Genomic DNA, 18,693 nt, shown 5'->3' with positions numbered 1-18,693 from the left:
GGGAATCGAACTCATGCGGAAGCGGCTTTTAGATTCTCAGTGCTGTGCTTTAACCCGCTGCGCCACCAGGGAGGGCCTCATGCATTTTTTTTTAATTTTTTATTTTTTTTAAACATCGTTGCTAGTTTTGGGATAGTATTTGATTTCTCCCTTCCAGTGTGGTCCCCATAGTTATCACACCCACTGTACCACCCATTACTCATCACCACAATTCTTGTGCACTGCCTTCCCCTATTTTGACTCCTGCCTTGTCCTTCCCCTGCTGTATGCCTCAGGTCTGTGGTTAGCACACACATTTTGGCTTTTCTTCCCCCTGACATTTTGGTTGGGTCCTCTATATTTCACATAAAAAAAAAACCATCTGATACTTGTCTTTTTTTCTCCTGCTTTGTTTCACTTAGCATCATCCCTTTTGATTCCATCCATGTTGCCACAAATGGCACGAATTTATCTTTGTTATCATGTAATGTTCCATGTAAATATATACACACATACATTATGACCTATTCATCTGTTTGGAAACATTTGGGTTTTTTCCCATATCTTAGCTATACTAAATAGTGTTTCAATAAACATAGGAGTGCAGGTTTCCTTTCAAATCAGTGTTTTTGAGTCTTTGGGTAATTTCCAACGAATGGAATTGCTGGGTCATATGATAGATCCATTTCTAGTGTTTTGAGCAACTTTCACAGAGCTTTCCAAGTGGCTGAACCAGTTTGCATTCCCACCAGTAGTGTAAGAGGGTTTCATTTTTACCACATCCTCACTAGTATTTGTTGTTTCTAGTTTTTTTTTTTTTTTTTTAATATGGGCCATTCTCACAAGTTTGAGGTGGTATCTCATTGTGGTTTTGATTTGCATTTCTCTGATAAGTGATGTTGAGCATTTTTTTCATATGCCTGTTGTTGGCCATTTGCAGATCTTTGGAGAAGTGTCTCTCTCAGTTTCTTCATAATAGCAATTCTGAAAATGTAATTCATGGACCTGTGGGAGTCCCCAGAACCCTTTCAGAACTATTTTGATGATGATACACAGATGGTATTTGCTTTGTTCACTCTAATGACTTTTGTACTCATGGTACAAAAGCAGTGATGAGGAAAACTGCTGGCTTCTTAACTGCTGGTATCTTAGCACCCAGTATACACTATTCACTTCCATGTACTCACAGTTAAAAGAGTACAGTACTTCAGAATATATTTAAGAAAACAAAATACTGCAAAAATTTCTACTCTTAAATATATATGTCTTATAAATTTCTATCCATGTGAAAGCTTCAAAAATGGAAAGCCTCAGAAAGTACTTATGCTACATGTATCATTTAATGAATATCTCAAAGAAAGGGATACATAGTACTGTTATAGTTGTGAGCTGCACAGACTTCCTTTTTCATAGAATCCCATGGATAATCTCTGGTTTTCAACTTTGGGTATTTAGTAAATGTTTTCTCAGGACTGTTTGAAGTGAGCTTACTACTTTAAAGAAAACAACGGATAGTCATTGTTGCCCATTGATTAAAAATTGGAGGTTACCAAAAAATTTAGAATTTTGGAAGGTTTGTATCTGCCATTGTGAACTTGACAAGTGTGACTTCGTTGTATAATATGGCGTGTCAACATTTGTAAGATCTGTGAGAAATGTATGAAAGTACAGAATTGGTCATAGATAAATGATCCATTCAAAGTTCAAGACAAAGCAATGGATTATTACGTTAGTGTTTAAAATGCTCACCTATATAATTTTGGATTCTACATTACAACACTAATTCTTTAAAAATTAAATTGTCAAATTTGGGTATAATGTAAAAAAAAAAATCTACAGTTACCTGAACTTAAGCTTCTGGTTCACAAGAAAGATTATACCACTTCTCTTTCTTTGGGACTCCCCAGAAGGGAAGGTAGAGTTGGCAGAGGGAGAAGAAATTAATGGAGGTGAAGGAAATACAGGTATTGAACAATATTCACTAAGGGTATGCCAGAACTTTTACATAATTCTACTATCTGTAGTTCACACATAAGGTATACTAATAATGAAACAGATTAAGTGATGTAGCCTCTGTCACACACATGTTAGCAAACTGGATAGCAAGCTTGGATTTGTCTTAATATAGTTGGTATTTCTTATCCTAGGAATACACTGGCACAAGAGTTGGCTAAAAACTGTTCTGCTATTCATATCTAATCAGGATTCATATTTCAGTAATACGTGTCATGCATGATACGACTTTTATATGTGATATAACCTGTGTGTATTCACAGTGCTTGACATTCAGGTACCAGGAAGTGTCTGCTAAATGAAAGGGTATAATTTCCTTGCATATTTGGTGTACTTCCATACTCTACCCATCACTATCTAGCCAAATGCTCCATTCATCAATGCTTTTGTTAAAAGACAGTTAAGTAGAAAAACCTAGCTTTTTGCATTAACATAAAGTTACTAATGTAAACTGGGTAGTCTCAGAAATGACTTGAGTCCAGCAATCTCCATTCTGAGTGGAAATAGCATTCAGGTAGTCAACTGGAATAAGGCATTTTGTTCCTGTGACTCTTCACTCTCAAGAAAGCACCGAGATATAGTAAATTCATAATAGATCCTCTTAATAGCTTCAGATTGCTTGGCAGAACTATAAATACACATTGAGCAAAGACCAGGACATTTTAGCTTTTCCATTCAAAGGGAGTGTAATAGATACATTAATTATACTGTGCCTTTTCTTCTGCTATGCATCCTTATTTAAGGGTGAAGATTCCTTATGGTTTTCCTTTGAGTTCTAGCTAATTTGTTGTACCCCTATCCTTTAGCAGTCTCATAGGAGTTCACTTTTGCAAATGAATATTGTTTTCCATTTATCCATTTTTCTCAGGCTTCTTTATTTTCGCATTTATGTAACAAAAGCTGACTTTGTTCCAGTTATGTATGTGGAATACATGGCATCTTTCTATGTACTCTGTTCTTACCTGATGTAGCCTAGAATGAATGAGTCCCTGAAGGTATGCCAAAAGCCTGAATCTTACATAGAGTTCTCTCAATCTATTTGTTCATTAAGCTTAACTTTCCCTTTTGTCACCAGTGAGTGCCTGAGCCTATTTTGTTTATGTGAGAATTTGGGAATACTGTGTTTTCAACTTAGTTTAGCCACTTTCCACTTACAAATGCTTTCAAAAAATACTTAATTTTCATGGAGAGGAAAAGAATGACCATCAATTTACTGTCTTCTCAATGTGTGAAGTATGTGCTAGCCTTTCTGTTTTCCATTGTTTTACAAATATACACACATGAGTTTTCTGATGAGAAAATGGAGGCTCTAAGTACTGTATTCCTCCCTCACCAGTGTCACAAAAGCTTCTAAGTGGTAGAGCTGGGATCTGAAGATGACATGATTTGACCACAGATAGGCTCCCTAATAAACTTCCTCCTATTGTGTGACCTCATCTGGGGTGATGACAGCCTTTTCACAGGGTTCTTGAGATAAGTGAGAGTGTATTCATGAAAGTGTTTTAAAACTCTAAAATACTACAGCATATCCTTTATAGAAAATGTAAAATACACAGATATGTAAATGTTTATAAATATGTTTAACTGGTTGAGGAGACATTACAGAATTAACCTTTCAAATCATTGTTACACTCATTTTCCATCACTAAATGTGCAAACAACTGGTTGGTTCCTAAAAATAGATGTCAGATGACAGAGATGGGCTGAGCAGGAATAGGAGCATCTTTAGAATAGAAGCCAAGGAAGTTTTTGCTTCCCTAACAGACTGCTCTGTTCGCTCACTCCAAAACCTTCCTCCTCCCTCCATAAAGCTGGCACAGAGCAGCTCCTCTCCATTAGTCCCAAGTTTCCATTAATCAAGAGTAGTGAGTGCCAGACCTACAGCAGTCATTTCAGGTTATTCTTTTCCTGTGTAGGCTTTCAGTATGTACTTAATCCAATCTCCCAAATCTAGCAGAGAATCAATGCCTTATGATAAGATAGCATCCAGAAAATCTTCATGATAGTGGTGTTCAGGGAACGATGTGAAACCCTGGGGCCTATTCCCAGAAATGGGGTGTTGGGAACCTTGTCCTGTTGACTGAGCCTCTTAAATAAGCAGAGGGCGGCAGGGTGTAGTAAGCCTCAAGAGCAGACAAGAGCTGGCAACTGTTAGCCTACTGAAAGTGAGAATCTAAAAGTTGTCATTCTACAATTTTTAACATTTATTCCTATAACAGAACAACCAATGAGATACTTAACAAAATTTCTAACCATGTTGATAACTAAAACAACCTTTTTACATTAGTCTGCTCTATGAATTAGTGTAAGCATGTTTACAGTTGAGATTTAGCACTCTCACTGGCTGATAATAACACAAGCATGAAGTAATGAAAGATGACAGAGATAATACCAACTCTACTTTTATTCCTAAATGCTACCATTTTTTAAAAAGACTTATTTACTTATGCATACCGAACTGGGGTACAGGCCAGAGGTGCATGGGCAGTGAGAGGATTCACCAGAGACAGAGCGGGGAGCAGAACAGGCAGATCGAGGAAGGACACTGCTGAGGGGAGCAGTGGGCGGGTCAGGAGAGGTCTGCCTTGCCACGTGGATCTCCTCAGGGCAGGCAGGGATCGAACTCATGTGGAAGTGGCTTAAGCTTCTTAGTGCTGTGCTTTAACCCACTGCGCCACCAGGGAGGACCTGGTATGTGCCCATTTTATAGATCTTTCAGCTTTTTTAAAAATTGGAATATTACTCAGTTTTTATTTTATTGTTAATGAAGAAGGATTTTTAAAATAGTTAATATTTTGAAAGAAAAATGTTATTTTTAGGAGGTTTCGCTCAGGTGTAGTCATTTTAGCTCTCCCAAGATCCATAGTCTTCCATCACAGTCCATTATGTTTGTTTTTATTTATTTTTTAATTAAGGTAATATTGGGATACCCCTATTGGGTATTACCACCATTGTGCACCCGCCACCCACTCACCCATGGTCCACCAGGCTTCCTTCCCTCTCTGTTGTTACCTCTTTGACCATGATAAGGCACTAATTCATCTTCTCCATCCCTCCCCCTCTGGATGCTTCAGTTCTATAGCCAGTTATCCAAGTTTTTAAGATTGCCTATCTGACTGTTAATTTATGTTCCACATATTAGTAATATCATCCAGCATTCATCTTTCTCCTTCTGACTTATTTCACTTAGCATTATCTTTCAGGCTCCATCCATGTTGCTACAAAAAGTACGAGTTTGTTTTGATTGCCTAGTAATATTTCACTGTGGTGTATACCACATCTTCTTTATTCACTCATCTGTTCTGGGGCACTTAAGTTGTTTCTATCTGTTAGAAAATAATGTTGCAATAAACATGGGGGTGTAAATTTCCCCTCGGATTAATTAGTGTTTTTAATTTTAGGGGTGGGAGTCGATGCCTAGAAGAAATAACTGGGTTGGAAATGTAATGTTTTAAGTCACTTCATACTGCTTTTCATAAGGACTGGACCCGTGGCCGGCACTTTATACCAGTCTACACCAGCAGTGTAGGAAAGTTCCTTTTTCTCCACTTTCTTATCAACACATGTTATTTCTGGTCTTTTCACATATGGGCCATTCTCACAGGTGTGAGATATGGTACCTGATTGTGGTCTTAGTTTGCATTTCTCTAATAAATATGAGCATTTTTCCTATGGCTGTTTTCAGTCTATATCTTCCTTAGAGAAGTGTCAGTTTTGTTCTTCAGTCAATTTATTGATTAGATTATTTGTTTGGGTATTGTTTTATGCATTATTTGTATATGTATTATATTAGTCCTTTATCAGATGTATGATGTGCAGATATTTTTTTCCCAATCAGTAGGGTGTCTTCCTGTTAGTTTTGGTCTCTTTCACTGTATGGAATCTTTTTAGTTTGATGTAGTTCTAGCTGTTTTGTTCTCTTTTGTTGTCTGCGATGAGTCCCTAAAGACATCACTCAGACTTATGCCATGAAATGGCTTCTTCTATGTATTTTGTGGCTTCAGGTTTACGTCTTATTTTGAGTTGATTTGGGTGTATGGTATAAGATCATGGCCTAGTTTGATTATTTTGCAGACATCCGTCCACTTTTCCCAACATTATTGAAGAGTCTATCAGTGTATGTTTTGGCTCCTTCGTCATATAGTAACTGTCCATCTACATGTGGGTTTATTTCTGGAGTCTCAAATCTGTTCCATGGTCTCTGTGTCTGTTTTGTTCTAGTACCTGCTGTTTTAATGATTATGGCATTATAATACTGCTTGAGGCCTGGAAGTGTGATATTTCCATTCTTTCTCTCTTTGTCAAGATTACTTTTGCTATTTGGGGTCTTTTTTAAATTTTAGTGGTATTTGCTCTAGTTCTTTGAAATATACCATTAATATTTTTATTGGGATTGCTGAACATGGGTATATTTTCTCATTTCTTTGTGCCATGCTCTATTTCAACAGTGTTTTCATTTTATTTCTTAATTTCTTCTTATATCTCATCGTATATGTATAGCAAGCAACTGATTTGTGTGCTGATTTTATACCCTGCCACTGTGCTAAACTAGTTGTTTTAATTAGTCTTTCCATGGAATTTTGAGGATTCTATATGTATGTCATCTACAAATAATGATAGCCTTATTTCTTTACCAATTTTTATTCCCTTTATGTCTCTTTCTTGTCTAATTGATCTAGCTAGAACTTCCATGTTGAGTAACAAGGGTGAGAATGGACATCTTTGTTTTGTACCAGATTTTAGAGGAAGAGCTTTCAGGTTTTCACCATTAAGTATATTAGTTATGGTTTTCTCATATATGGGTTTTATTGTGTAATGTTACATTTACCTCATGTTTCTAGAGTTTTCAACATAGATGTTAGTTCTTATCAAATGATATGATCTGTTGCTGTGATCATACAGTTTTTAATCTTTCTATATCTTTTTGTTGTGATGATGCTGATTGTTTTGGGGATGTTAAAATCATCCTTGTGTTCCTGGTATGACGCTCACTGGTCAAGATGTATGATTCTTTTAATGCATTGTTAGATTCATTTTGCTAGGATTTTATTTAGGATTTTTACATCTGTTCATTAGGGAGATTGGTCTGAAATTTTTTATGTGTTGTCTTTGTTTTTGTTGTTAGAATAATATGCCTCATAAAAAGCATTTGGAAATAATTCTTTTCAGTTTTTTGGAAGACTTTGTCCAAGACAGGCATTTTTGGAGCTTTGGTGAATTCATTTTAAAGCTATATGATCTTAGACTCTCGTGAGGGGAGGGGCAGGAGAGGCTGGGGGGAGGATGAAGTATTGAGTACTCCTAATGTATTGTGGTGATCCTTCATTTGGTGCATATATGTTAATGGGTATTAGGCCTTCTTAATGTATTGTTTCCTTTGTCATTACATAGTGACCTTTCCTATCTCTTGCTACTGGTTTAAATGAAAATTTATTTGTACAGTATAAGTATGGCCGCCCCTGCTTTATTTAGTCTCGTTTGCTTGTAAGATTGTTTTCCACACCTTTACTTTTGAGCCTATATTTGTCTTTAGAATTTAGGTGTATATCCTGGAAACAGCAAAAGGTAGTGTTCCACTTCCTGATTCAACTAGATGCTTTTTTAATTTGGTGAGTTCGGTTCATTTACATTTAAAGTGATAACTGATATGTGATAGCTTTATTCTTAATTTTTATGGCTTAATCTGTTTCTGTGTTTAGTTCTTTTAGTATGCTTTTCTTTTTAAAGTGTATGCTCCTTTAACTGTTTCTTGGAGGGCTAGTTTTAGTGGTTGCAAACTCCTTGAGCTCCTCTATACTGTAAAGGCCTTTACTTCTCCCTCATATCTGAAGAAGAGTCTAGAGAAAAACTAGCAGTATTTCTCTTCAAATTTTTGTAACATGTCACTCATAGTATTTCTTCAGATTAGTCTGAGGTTAGCCTAATCATGGTATCTTTATAGGTTACCTCCAATAATTTTTTAACCCTGTTTTTGGAACTTTTACTATTCGATATCTTGGAGTTGACTTTGTTTTATCTAGGTATGTAGCCTTTCTTCAGATTCAAGAAGTTTCCCTCCATTATTTCTGTAAACACATTTTCTGTTCATATCACTCTCTTCCCCAGCTGGCATTAACATTTCTCTTAAGTTATCTTAGTGCTTGGAGTGTTTCTTCATTTTTGAAATTTTGTTTCTCTTTCCTTCTCCTGTGTTTTCTGCACATCTGCATCTTCAGTTACACTGATTCACTGTTCTAAATGTTCTATTCAACACTGGCAACTTTCTTCTGAAATTTTTACATTCTGTATTTTTCACTTTTGAAATCCCTAAATTTCATTTTAATCTTACTTAATTTTATCTCTTCAGCTCTTTATTACATTGCTGAGTACATTATCTTTGTTCTGAGTTTCCATTTCTTTTTTTGAATTTATTTATTGCAGTTCTAAATTCTGTATTTGATAGGCAGTACATAACTTCCCTATCTATGAATTAGTGTTCTGGAGATTGTTCTTGCCCTGTGTTACAGTTCTGGAGATTGTTCTTGCCCTGTGTTACAGTATTTGCTTAAGGACTCCTGTTGCCATTTGTTGTTGTTGTTTTTCCTTATATCCACTTTAGCTTTAGCTTTGGAACTCAGCTGGTAAATATGGGGTTCCTCTGGGCCTGGCTTGTTCCTCTTCACCAGTCAGGTTTCTTGCCTATCATTGGAGGTTGACACAGTCCCGGGTGTAGACCCAAGGTCTCACCCATACGTGCAGGTACTGGTGGGGATCTTGTGAGCAGTTACAAGGCCTCTGTAGGTCTGGTGGAGCTCTGTGAAAAGTCATAGGCCTCCACTAGTCTCGGCAGGCAATGACTGGGTCTTATGGGTGGTGTGAGGTATAAAGGTTGCGAGTTCTCTGGCCAGTCTGGCATCTTCCTGATGCAAGTCTCCTGAGTATCAACAATCTGGGCAGGCACTGGTGAGCTGTCACAGCAAGTTGTAAGCAGATTTAGGTGGGTACTGACCATATCTCACAGGTGGTCACATGGTCTCTGGCCATTCTTGCACTCTCCCTCCTGTGGGTCCAGGATTTCACTAGCCTAGTCGGGAGTTTGTGAGACTTCAGAGAAGGTCATGAGATCTCTGCTGGGCTGATGGCTCTTTCAACTTTTCTGAGTTTCAAAGCTTTCATAGAAAGACATTGTGAAAACATTGATTTTTATTCACTAGCAAACCGTAGACTTGCACTTGTGGTGAGAAGTCTGCATGTGTAAAAATGTAGTAGGAAAAGAAGATCACATTCTTCAGCCTTTTTTGATATGAGGGTAATATCCATTGTGGAGGAAAGCAGAGCGGTCCTACTGTTGTAAACTTAGTACTTTTTCCAATCTTAATGTAAGCCCAATAAGTTAGGCATCAAAAGTAAAGTTTATGGGTGCATCTTTTCTAATTTAAAAAACAAAAATAAAAACCCTAGTACTGGGGATGAGATATGTAGGACCAAATTAAGATTATATGTTCTGACTCCAGTAAAGGACATGGGTAGACTGTAATGAAACTTCATGGTTGAATTTAGCAAGATGTCAGTTATCAGGTATTAAAAAGAAGGGGGAACATTGATGTCCTAAACAATTCTGAGGATAGGAGGCACTTTTGTAGCGTATTTGGACACATACTAGGTCTTGATCATGATGGCAGTTACACAATTAACAGAATCCATCAACTGTAGTCTTATATATGATGCATGGAGTGTATGTGGACTTATAAAGGTGATTGTAAGTAACTCCCACACAACTAAGTTATAATTTCTAAGTGAGCCACAGTTTCACCATTCTTCTTAGAAATACTTCTAAAGAAATTACCTCACTCTTAATTTTGTGTAAAGAATATATAGATGAATATTTATTAAATATATTTTAATAGGATGTTTTAATGCCTGTAGTTCTTGATGCACAGTTCAGTGAGTATATGCTTCCTATGGAATGACAAGATGGAGAGAACTGTAGCTTGTGTTACTTCCACAGTCATGATTTTATAATCCTAATGCTGTTCTCTTTATTCTTTAGCCCTGGAATGAGACCAGATGTAAACTCTCCTCCATCCAGCTCCTCAGCGGCTACGGGACCACCTCCCAAACTCTGCCTTGTGTGCTCTGATGAAGCTTCAGGATGTCATTATGGGGTACTGACTTGTGGAAGCTGTAAAGTATTCTTCAAGAGAGCAGTGGAAGGTAGTGTGTGTTTTGAAGAGTTTTATTTTTCTTAATTTTGGTTTCTACTTATGTTAAGGGCTAGAAATAAGTAAATAAGGGAGAAGAGGGTGACTCCTCAGTCCTCTAGTAAAAAAAGGGATTATTAAAATGATACTGGATAAATAAGTAGAAGTAGAATAAAACACAAAAATTTTGATCTAAGAAAGTGCTACTCTTGTCATATTAAATTGTTTTAGTAGTAACAGAATGCTCTATTAGAACCATAAGCTTTAATTCCCATAAGCTAATTTTAAAGTCATTCCATTGTGGAAAAATGAGTGATAACGATAGGAAGCAGAGGAGGATAATTTCACTAGTGTTTTGGGCTTTTTTTTTTCCTCCTTTGACCAAGGGCATTGTGATAAGTTGTATAAAATACTACTTTAGTGCTCATCCCTGCCCCTTCTGATGTATAAGGTAATGAATGATGAATGACAAGGTACAGATTATAACACAGGAACACAAGTGGTAAATAAGCTACGGGGGAGGGGGCAGGAAAGGAAATATTTTAGAGAAGGCACTTGTGCTATTTCAATATTATATTAATACACACTTTACTCTTATTTGGGATTCAATTTTCTGACAAGGGTAAAGTATCATCTCCTTAAAGAAAAAATTCATTCCATAGCAAATTATTACTGGAAATCACTATGAAATTTTCTAATGTTACTTGTGAATCCACTTGGAAGAAATCATTATACAATTTACTTTTAAATCACTCTGAAGACATTGTGAACTGAATGAATTCTCTAAAAGTGATTAATTTTTTTAAAAAAGATTTATTTATGCATAAGAATTGGGGTACAGGCCAGAAGTGCAGGGGTGGTTAAGAGGATTCACCAGAGACAGAGTTGGGTGCAGGGCAGGCAGATCGACAAAGTACACTGCTTGAGGGAACAGTGAGCGGGTCAGGAGAGGTCTGCTGTGCCACGTGGGTCACTGCCTTGGATGGGACCGAATTTGTGAGGTGGCTGTGGCTAGCTTCGTAGTGCTGTGCTTTAACCTGTTGTGCCACCAGCAAGGACCCTAAAAATTATTAAGTTTTAAAGTATATTATTCATAGTATGAGCTCTTCACTCAGAGGATTATTACTATTTAGTTGTAGCTATGATTGCATATCCTTAAGATAATTGAGTCATTTCCTTTTGTTCAGATTACATCTTAATTGGTAGCAAACTATAAAATTACTTAAGTTACCCTACACAGAGCACAAGGATGCTGACTTACAGGAGTCGAGTAGCTCCCAATGAGGCAGTCATACGTGAATCACCCCCCCCCACACTTAGTGCAGTGTCTCTACCAGGGTAGGTGTTACTTCCTACAGACCCAAGAGAAATAAGCCTCTTGTCCTCACTTGACTTTTAAATGCAGCATTTTCACTTTTTTTTAAGATTTATTTATTCGTACAGAACTGGGGTACAGGCCAGAGATGCAGAGGGTGAGTGAGAGGGTTCACCAGGAACAGAGTGGGGAGCAGAACAGACAGCTCGACGGAAGTACACTGCTGAGGGGAGCAGCGGGCGGGTCAGGAGAGGTCTGCCTCGCCATGTGGATCTCCTCGGGGCAGGGGGGTATCGAACTCATGGGGAAGTGGCTTTAGCTTCTTTAGTGCTCTGCTTTAACCCGCTGTGCCACCAGGGAGGGCCCTAAATGCAGCATTTTCTTAACTGATTATTTCTTTGATACAAATGCAGTGCTAATGGGAACAATATGAACAATATGACATTACTGTATAATACTGACAAAGTAATTCATGTTAGAGAGTGGAATTCAGAATGAGACAGTGTAACCTTTAATAACATGGGCATTAAATTTTTTTTTTACTCTCCATTTTAACTAAAAGTATTCTATAAAAAGTTACAAGTTACATGCCTATGGAGACCACATGTTACAATTCTGCTAAACATACAGTGCCACAGGGGCAGGATGGCAGACACTGATACTAGAAAATGCATGCATACATGGCCCATCTAAAAGCATTGAAATGAGATTGAGAACCAAAAAAAAAAAAGCTCCCAACTATGACACCAGTTAAAAGCCATATGCTCTTTGAGCTTAATCCCTGCATAAAAATTAAATTTGTATACTTCATGCTGCAGTTAAGTATACTAGCTACATTACATGATTAATGTTTCAAGAAGAGGTCAGAGACCTGTTGCAAGAAGGTCTCTGTTCTGTCTCCTCCTTCAGTTGGATTTTCATGTTCCAAGGTTCTTTCTAGCTTAAAAAACAAAAATCCTTCGATAACCTGATTCATAGCAGTTCTGCTTTTCCTATCTAGATAATGCTAAAAGTCCAGATAATATTTTGTAGTACTTTCTGAAATAAGTACAGAAATGTGGCTTGTATGATTTCTATCACATATTTGGCACTTTGTTTTTAAAATCTGTAGAAATAATCCTAAGCATTGCAATTGTTTTTAGGGAGTTTACAGATGTTTTATTTATTGCCCGTTCAACTGAGGTCAAGTGTAAATAATATTTGTTTTAAAGATTTATTTATTTATGCGTACAGTACTGGGGTACAGGCCAGCAGTGCAGGGTTGGTGAAAGGATTCACCAGAGACTGAGTGGGGAGCAGAACAGGCAGATCGACAAAGTACACTGCTGAGGGGAGCAGCAGGCAGGTCAGGAGAGATCTGCTGCACAATGTGGATCACCTCCAGGGTGGCGATCAAACTCATGCTGAAATGGCTTTAGCTTCTTTAGTGCTGTGCTTTAACCCACTGCGTCACCAGGGAGGGCCCATAAATAATATTTTAATGTTTTTGTCAACATTCTGGGACTTGATTCTCTGCATACAGGAAACAATTTCAGGTAGCTCCATTTCTTTTGATGTATACCAGTTCAGTGACCCTTTCTTCACCACCATCTCCCTGGTTTCTTTTTTATTTTCACTTTACTTAAAAGTTCACATTTCAACAGTCATAATGGAGATAGGCATCAGTTAGCCTTAATTCATCATGTGCCAGCTACTGTTTTATGTATGTCAGGCCAGCTAATTAATGGTTCTGTGAGCTCATAGATGGTTAGGTGAACCATATTTGATACACTAGAAAACTGATGCTTAGAAAATTTAAGTGACAGAGCTAAGATTCAGACATAGCTATCTCCAAACAGACTCTGAACCTCATTGCTACACTGAGTCACTAACAGGTGATAGTGACTGATAGTTCACAGATAGTTTGTTATCTCTGAGATACAGAGATGAAATTACTTATAGAAAGCTTATGAAATAGGAGGCATTAATTGTAAGAACCTTTACACAAAAGCCTCAAATCCTTGCATTAGTCCAGTAAGATATGTACAGATTTTCCACCTTCACAGATGGAGAAACAGATGCTGAGAAAAGTTCATAAACATTACTAGGATCACACAACTAGAAAATGGAACTGGGATTAAGATCAAGGGCTTCCCCACATTCTACTGGTACACTGTCCACACTGTTTTTGAGACCCACATTTAATTCTCAAGACACTTCAAATAAAACACACAAAGTGAAGAAAACCCTAGGGCACTTCCTGTGTGATCCCTTATGTGTTGTCCACTTCCTGTACCACTTTCATCATCTTGCATGTTTATGCCTCAGTGTTTTGATTTTTTTTTTTAAAGATTTATTTATTTGTGCATACAGAACTGGTGTACAGGCCAGAGGCTCAGGGGCGGCGAGAGGCTTCACCAGAGACAGAGTGGGGAGCAGAACAGGCAGACCGACGAAGTACACTGCTGAGGGGAGCAGCGGGCGGGCCAGGAGAGGTCTGCCACGCCATGTGGTCACCTCCGGGGCAGGCGGGGATCGAACCCATGCGGAAACGGCTTTAGATTCTCAGTGCTGTGCTTTAACCCGCTGCACCACCAGGGAGGGCCACTATTTGATATTTTTCTTTTATTTTTTAGAATCTAAATTTATTACATAAAAGCAACTTTACTGTTCCTACTAAAAGTTATCAATTGCTGCATCACAATTTACCCCCCAAAATTAATGCCTTAGAACAAACAGTTGTCACATTATATAGCTCAGGAGTTTGGGAACAGCTTACTAGCCGCGGAGTCCTGGGAGTTTCACAAGGTTACAGGCTAGTGGTGGGGGCTGCAGTCATCTGAAGGCTTGACTAGAGACAGAAGCTCCATATCATTAACATAGCTTTTGGTTGGAAGCTTTAGTTCCTCTAGCAAACAAACGATCCATAAGTGGGACCAATATGGAAACACAGAAACATAACTTAATCCCAAATGTGAATATTGTCACTTCTGCCATTTTGTATTGGTCACACACATGAGTCTTGGTCTACTGTGAGAAGAAGTTACTAGGTGAGAGTATAAATACCAAGAGGGAGAAATGGTCCAGGACAAGAAGGCTGATTACCACACTTGTCATAAATAGAAATCACTTGCCAACAATATAGTTTAACCATAAAAATATAATACAAACAAAAAAGTGTTAAGACTTTCCAGCTGGTTTGCAAGCTCTTTTCCTGATATCTACTCTCTCTTAGTTTGAAAGAGAATTTAGTAAGTGGCAGAAGACATGAGAACTCAAAACTAAGGTGTTTCATTGTCTTATCAAAAGAATTGACTAGTCATATACCCATACTTTGTAAAATAATCACTAGGTGAAACCCTCCAGTTTATAGAAAAAGCGGATTTGCCCATAACCTGATAGGAGTAATTATTTTTTTAAAGATTTATTTATTTATGCACACAGAACTGAAGTGCAGGGGCAGTGAGAGGATTCACCAGAGATGGAATGGAGAGCAGAACAGGCCAACTGAGGAAGTACACTACTGAGGGGAGCAGCGGACAGGTCAGGAGAGGTCTGCTGTACCACATAGGTCACCTCCCCGGCCAGGGACTGAACTTGTGCTGAAGTGGCTTTAGCTTCTTAGTGCTGTGTTTACCCACTGCACCACCAGGGAGGGCCCAGATAGGAGTAATTTTAACTGAAGTGATACCAGTGCCTATAATCCAGTAGCTCATGTTCTTAGGTCACATTATTTATCTGGAATAAAGTGCTTGTTTACATAATATACACATTCTGTTATTTCAGTTTTATATAACTCTGGAATCTTTGTTGTAGTACTAAGTAGTTTCCTCCTGTAACCACAGGACAATTGTCTGGAGATAGTTTTATGGGGTAAAAATTTGTACCGTAACTATTTCCACTATGGATACATCTGCTGTTTCTACTTTTGCTTTATACAGGATAAAATTACAGGGACAGTGCTTTTATTTCTAAGCAAAAAAGGTGAAAAACCTAGATAATACAGAAAGGAATTTAAACATTTAGTATAGACATTTGGCATTAGAGAATGGCTGTGGAACAAAGGTGAACTGTGGGCCATTCATCAGTGTTGTGGCTTATTTCTCACAAGGAAAATAAGGTTCACCTTATATAGCTAGTCATCTCATGTTGAAAGAGCATTTTAATTTTGCATGGTAAGAAGTAAACAGTTTTCATATACGTTGCCATACATACATTGTCTTATACATGAAGGATTTTTTCCCCCACTAATCAGAAGAAAAGTATCTTAAACCTAGTGAATTGATCAACATTTGTGTCCTTTTTATTGAATATTATCCATGTATTCCCGGCAATGTCCTCTAAGTCTTGTGGAGATGATCCTCTCTCATGTAAAAATAGGTGGACACTTAATTATCTAGGTTTTCTGGTTAAATAGTCAGGTCTCATGTAGGAAGACCTTTCCGTTTTGCCAACCAGCCAACCCTTCAGTACTTTACTTAAGTGTTCAATAACTACAGTAAAAGAAGACTACATAGGATGTATTGAAGGAGGGAGGAAAAATAAGGGAGACTTTTAGTCTTCTCATTTTTTTTTTTTTTGCCAGGTAAGGACTGCTGTTCTTGGTATCAGAAGCTGTTAGTTATGATATTCAAGTGAATATCATTGGTAAATGCAACATTCTTAAAATCCAAACCATGTTAAACAGTGAGTTTCTGTACACTCTATATACAGTAATTTAGTTTAGCCAAGTCATTAATTAACCTATCTCACTGCTGCAGCCATAACAGTCAGGATCAAATACTGTTCCACCCTTCATTTAAAATTGGAAGAAGACATGTTATTTGTAAATGGTGGCACAATGTTGAATAAAAATCACTTTCCCTCTAGTTCATCCATGTTGTCTGGCAAATATCTTTAGATAGGTTTCCTCTTTCTGAAATCTTTACATTAGATCTGTGCTTTAAACAGTTTTCTTTTATCAAAAAAGAGGTCACACTTGGTGGGTAGTGCCTGGAAAGTGGCAATAATGGGTTTTGTGGGGTGATCTAGATGTTAATGTGGGAGCTGATTAGGAGTGTCAATTTGTGAAAGCCTACTAGGTAGTGGAGGAAAACAGACCATAAAAATAGCCTTTAAGATCTGTGAACTTTTATTTTCCATATAGGACAGCACAATTATCTTTGTGCTGGAAGAAATGATTGTATAATTGATAAAATCCGAAGAAAAAACTGCCCAGCATGCCGCTATCGAAAATGTCTTCAAGCTGGAATGAACCTGGAAGGTAAATGCTTGAATGAAATTGTCTATCATTTTACTTTTTAAAACACAAGCAAGCAGACACAAAAGTATATGTGGTTGTTTAGTTTTAAGTTATTGTAGTCTGTTTATCCATTTTTGTGTCATTTTCTTTTTACATTGACAATGTTTTTTAAAGAATTGAATTCCTGTTTATAGAGTAAGTTGTAAAATCAAAATTTAAAAACTTTCTTCTGAAAAAACGTTTAGAATTCAGTTTTTGAAATTGCCAGTTCCATGAAGGTATTGGTATAAGTTATAGTAGCACTTTCAGGAGGCAAGTATTAGAAATGAAATAATCTGTATTCAAGGAGCTCACTCTGTAGTTAGATTCTCCCATCAGTCATAAAATGGGGTATGATAAACTCCAAAGGAACAAGAAGAGGGAGGGTCACTATTTGTAGAAGACTGTCTCAAATAGGGAGAGTAAAGTAATCCAGGTAAGGCAAGAATGAAAAGCCATGTGATTCTTTGCATAGACAAGGAATTAACTGTTGATGCCATCTAGCAAATGTGGTCTGTGTTATGTATTTTGGCAGTGTGACTAAGAAGTTTAATTCCCAAAACCATACTATCTTCTATTTTAGAAAAAGTCATTTATTAAGGTAATTAATCTTGGATTAATAACACTGTATGTTTTAGGGATGTAGGTTCACACCTCACCACCAAAGTGCAGTTATCCTCTTTCATAGCCTTTGCTGCCCATACTACCCCCTTTTTTCTGGTAGCCTTAGTTCTACACTGAGATTTCAAGAGTCCATTCTTTGGGTTTTCTTTTTATTTCACACGTGAATGAGGTCATCCCATATTTGTCTTTCCCCTTTTGACATATTTCGCTTTAGCATAATCCCCTCTACTTCTATCCTTATTGTCAAAAAGGCTAATTATCTTCTTTTATAAGCTGAGTAGTATTCTATTGTGTGTGTATATACATATAACATAGTTTAGTCATTTCTTCCTACTATATGGATTTTAAAGTTATTAGTTAAGCATTTATTTCTGCCCATCACCTTATAGGTAGTTATAGAAGCTACAGAGATTATCGTTGTGGAACTTATACATAATTTCTTTCTGATACAAAAAACAATAGTTCACTTAAATACATTGGGCATTTTGCTTTTTAATTAATATATATATAAGCATTTGTTTACAAATAAGTTCACTTACAAGGAAAACCTATACAATGTTCTCTCAATCACTAGTAGAGAATGTGCTTACTCCGTAACACTGTAGATGCTTGTGAATGCACATTAAGCTTAATTTAGTTTTTTAGGATATAATGCCGGAGAGGCAGATGGGAGGATAGGAAAGAAGAAAGGAAGCAGTAAAACGAGCAATACGTAGAAAGGAAAGTAAGAGGCAGAAATACAGGAAAATCAGAACCAGAGTGGGAAAGAGGATTATAGGAGGGAGAGCAGAACAAGCAAATACATAACATAGTAGACAGGAGAGGATAAGATATAGGGTGAGTAGCATAAGAGATATGAGTATGGCAAGAAACAGAAAAGAGATAGCAGGGTGCAGAGAACTCTATATATACACACCTGAGAGAAAAGGATTGAGAAACACAGGAAGGGGGTTAGTGGGTGGGAGAGGATAACATAGACTTGAGATAGTACAGAAAAGAGGTGGACTAGAGCGCTGATAGAGAGGAGTGATAAGGAAGGGAGAGGTAGAGTACAGAGTGAGCAGGGGCAGAGAGAATGGAGATACCCAAGGAGGGAAAGGAAAATACAAGAATACATAGAGCCTGGAGAGAGGTAGAGATTTTTTAAAAGAGGGAGTTAGGAGAGATTTCTCTCTCTATATATAAACACATATAGCAGGGATAAAGAGAGGGAGCAGGAAACACAGAAAAAAGGAGACAGTGGGCAGGAAAAGAAGAATAGAGCAAGCAATAGATAGTCAAGAAGGGACAGAGAAGGGGAGGGAGAGACAGCGTGGTACAGA

The 18,693-nt window shown here is 37.5% G+C and overlaps 1 protein-coding gene across 5 annotated transcripts in view; it reads left to right on the top strand.

Annotated features, from left to right (window-relative positions):
* The window catches only part of NR3C1 (nuclear receptor subfamily 3, group C, member 1 (glucocorticoid receptor)), a 378,201-nt gene that overhangs the window by 345,852 nt on the left and 13,656 nt on the right, over positions 1-18,693 (top strand). For 4 of the 5 annotated variants that reach the window (XM_012727927.1, XM_012727928.1, XM_012727926.1 and 1 more), the window contains 2 exons: positions 10,022-10,188; positions 16,613-16,729. In XM_012727927.1, coding sequence (XP_012583381.1) covers positions 10,022-10,188; positions 16,613-16,729 — 284 coding nt within the window. The remainder of the gene's footprint in view (positions 1-10,021; positions 10,189-16,612; positions 16,730-18,693) is intronic. The other variant, XM_004686838.2, reaches the window with a different exon arrangement.

The sequence above is a fragment of the Condylura cristata genome, unplaced genomic scaffold, assembly GCF_000260355.1.
Source record: "Condylura cristata isolate star-nosed mole 26May11 unplaced genomic scaffold, ConCri1.0 scaffold00021, whole genome shotgun sequence".
In the NCBI taxonomy this organism is placed as follows: Eukaryota; Metazoa; Chordata; class Mammalia; order Eulipotyphla; family Talpidae; genus Condylura; species Condylura cristata.
This window is presented reverse-complemented; position numbering and strand designations above follow the sequence as displayed.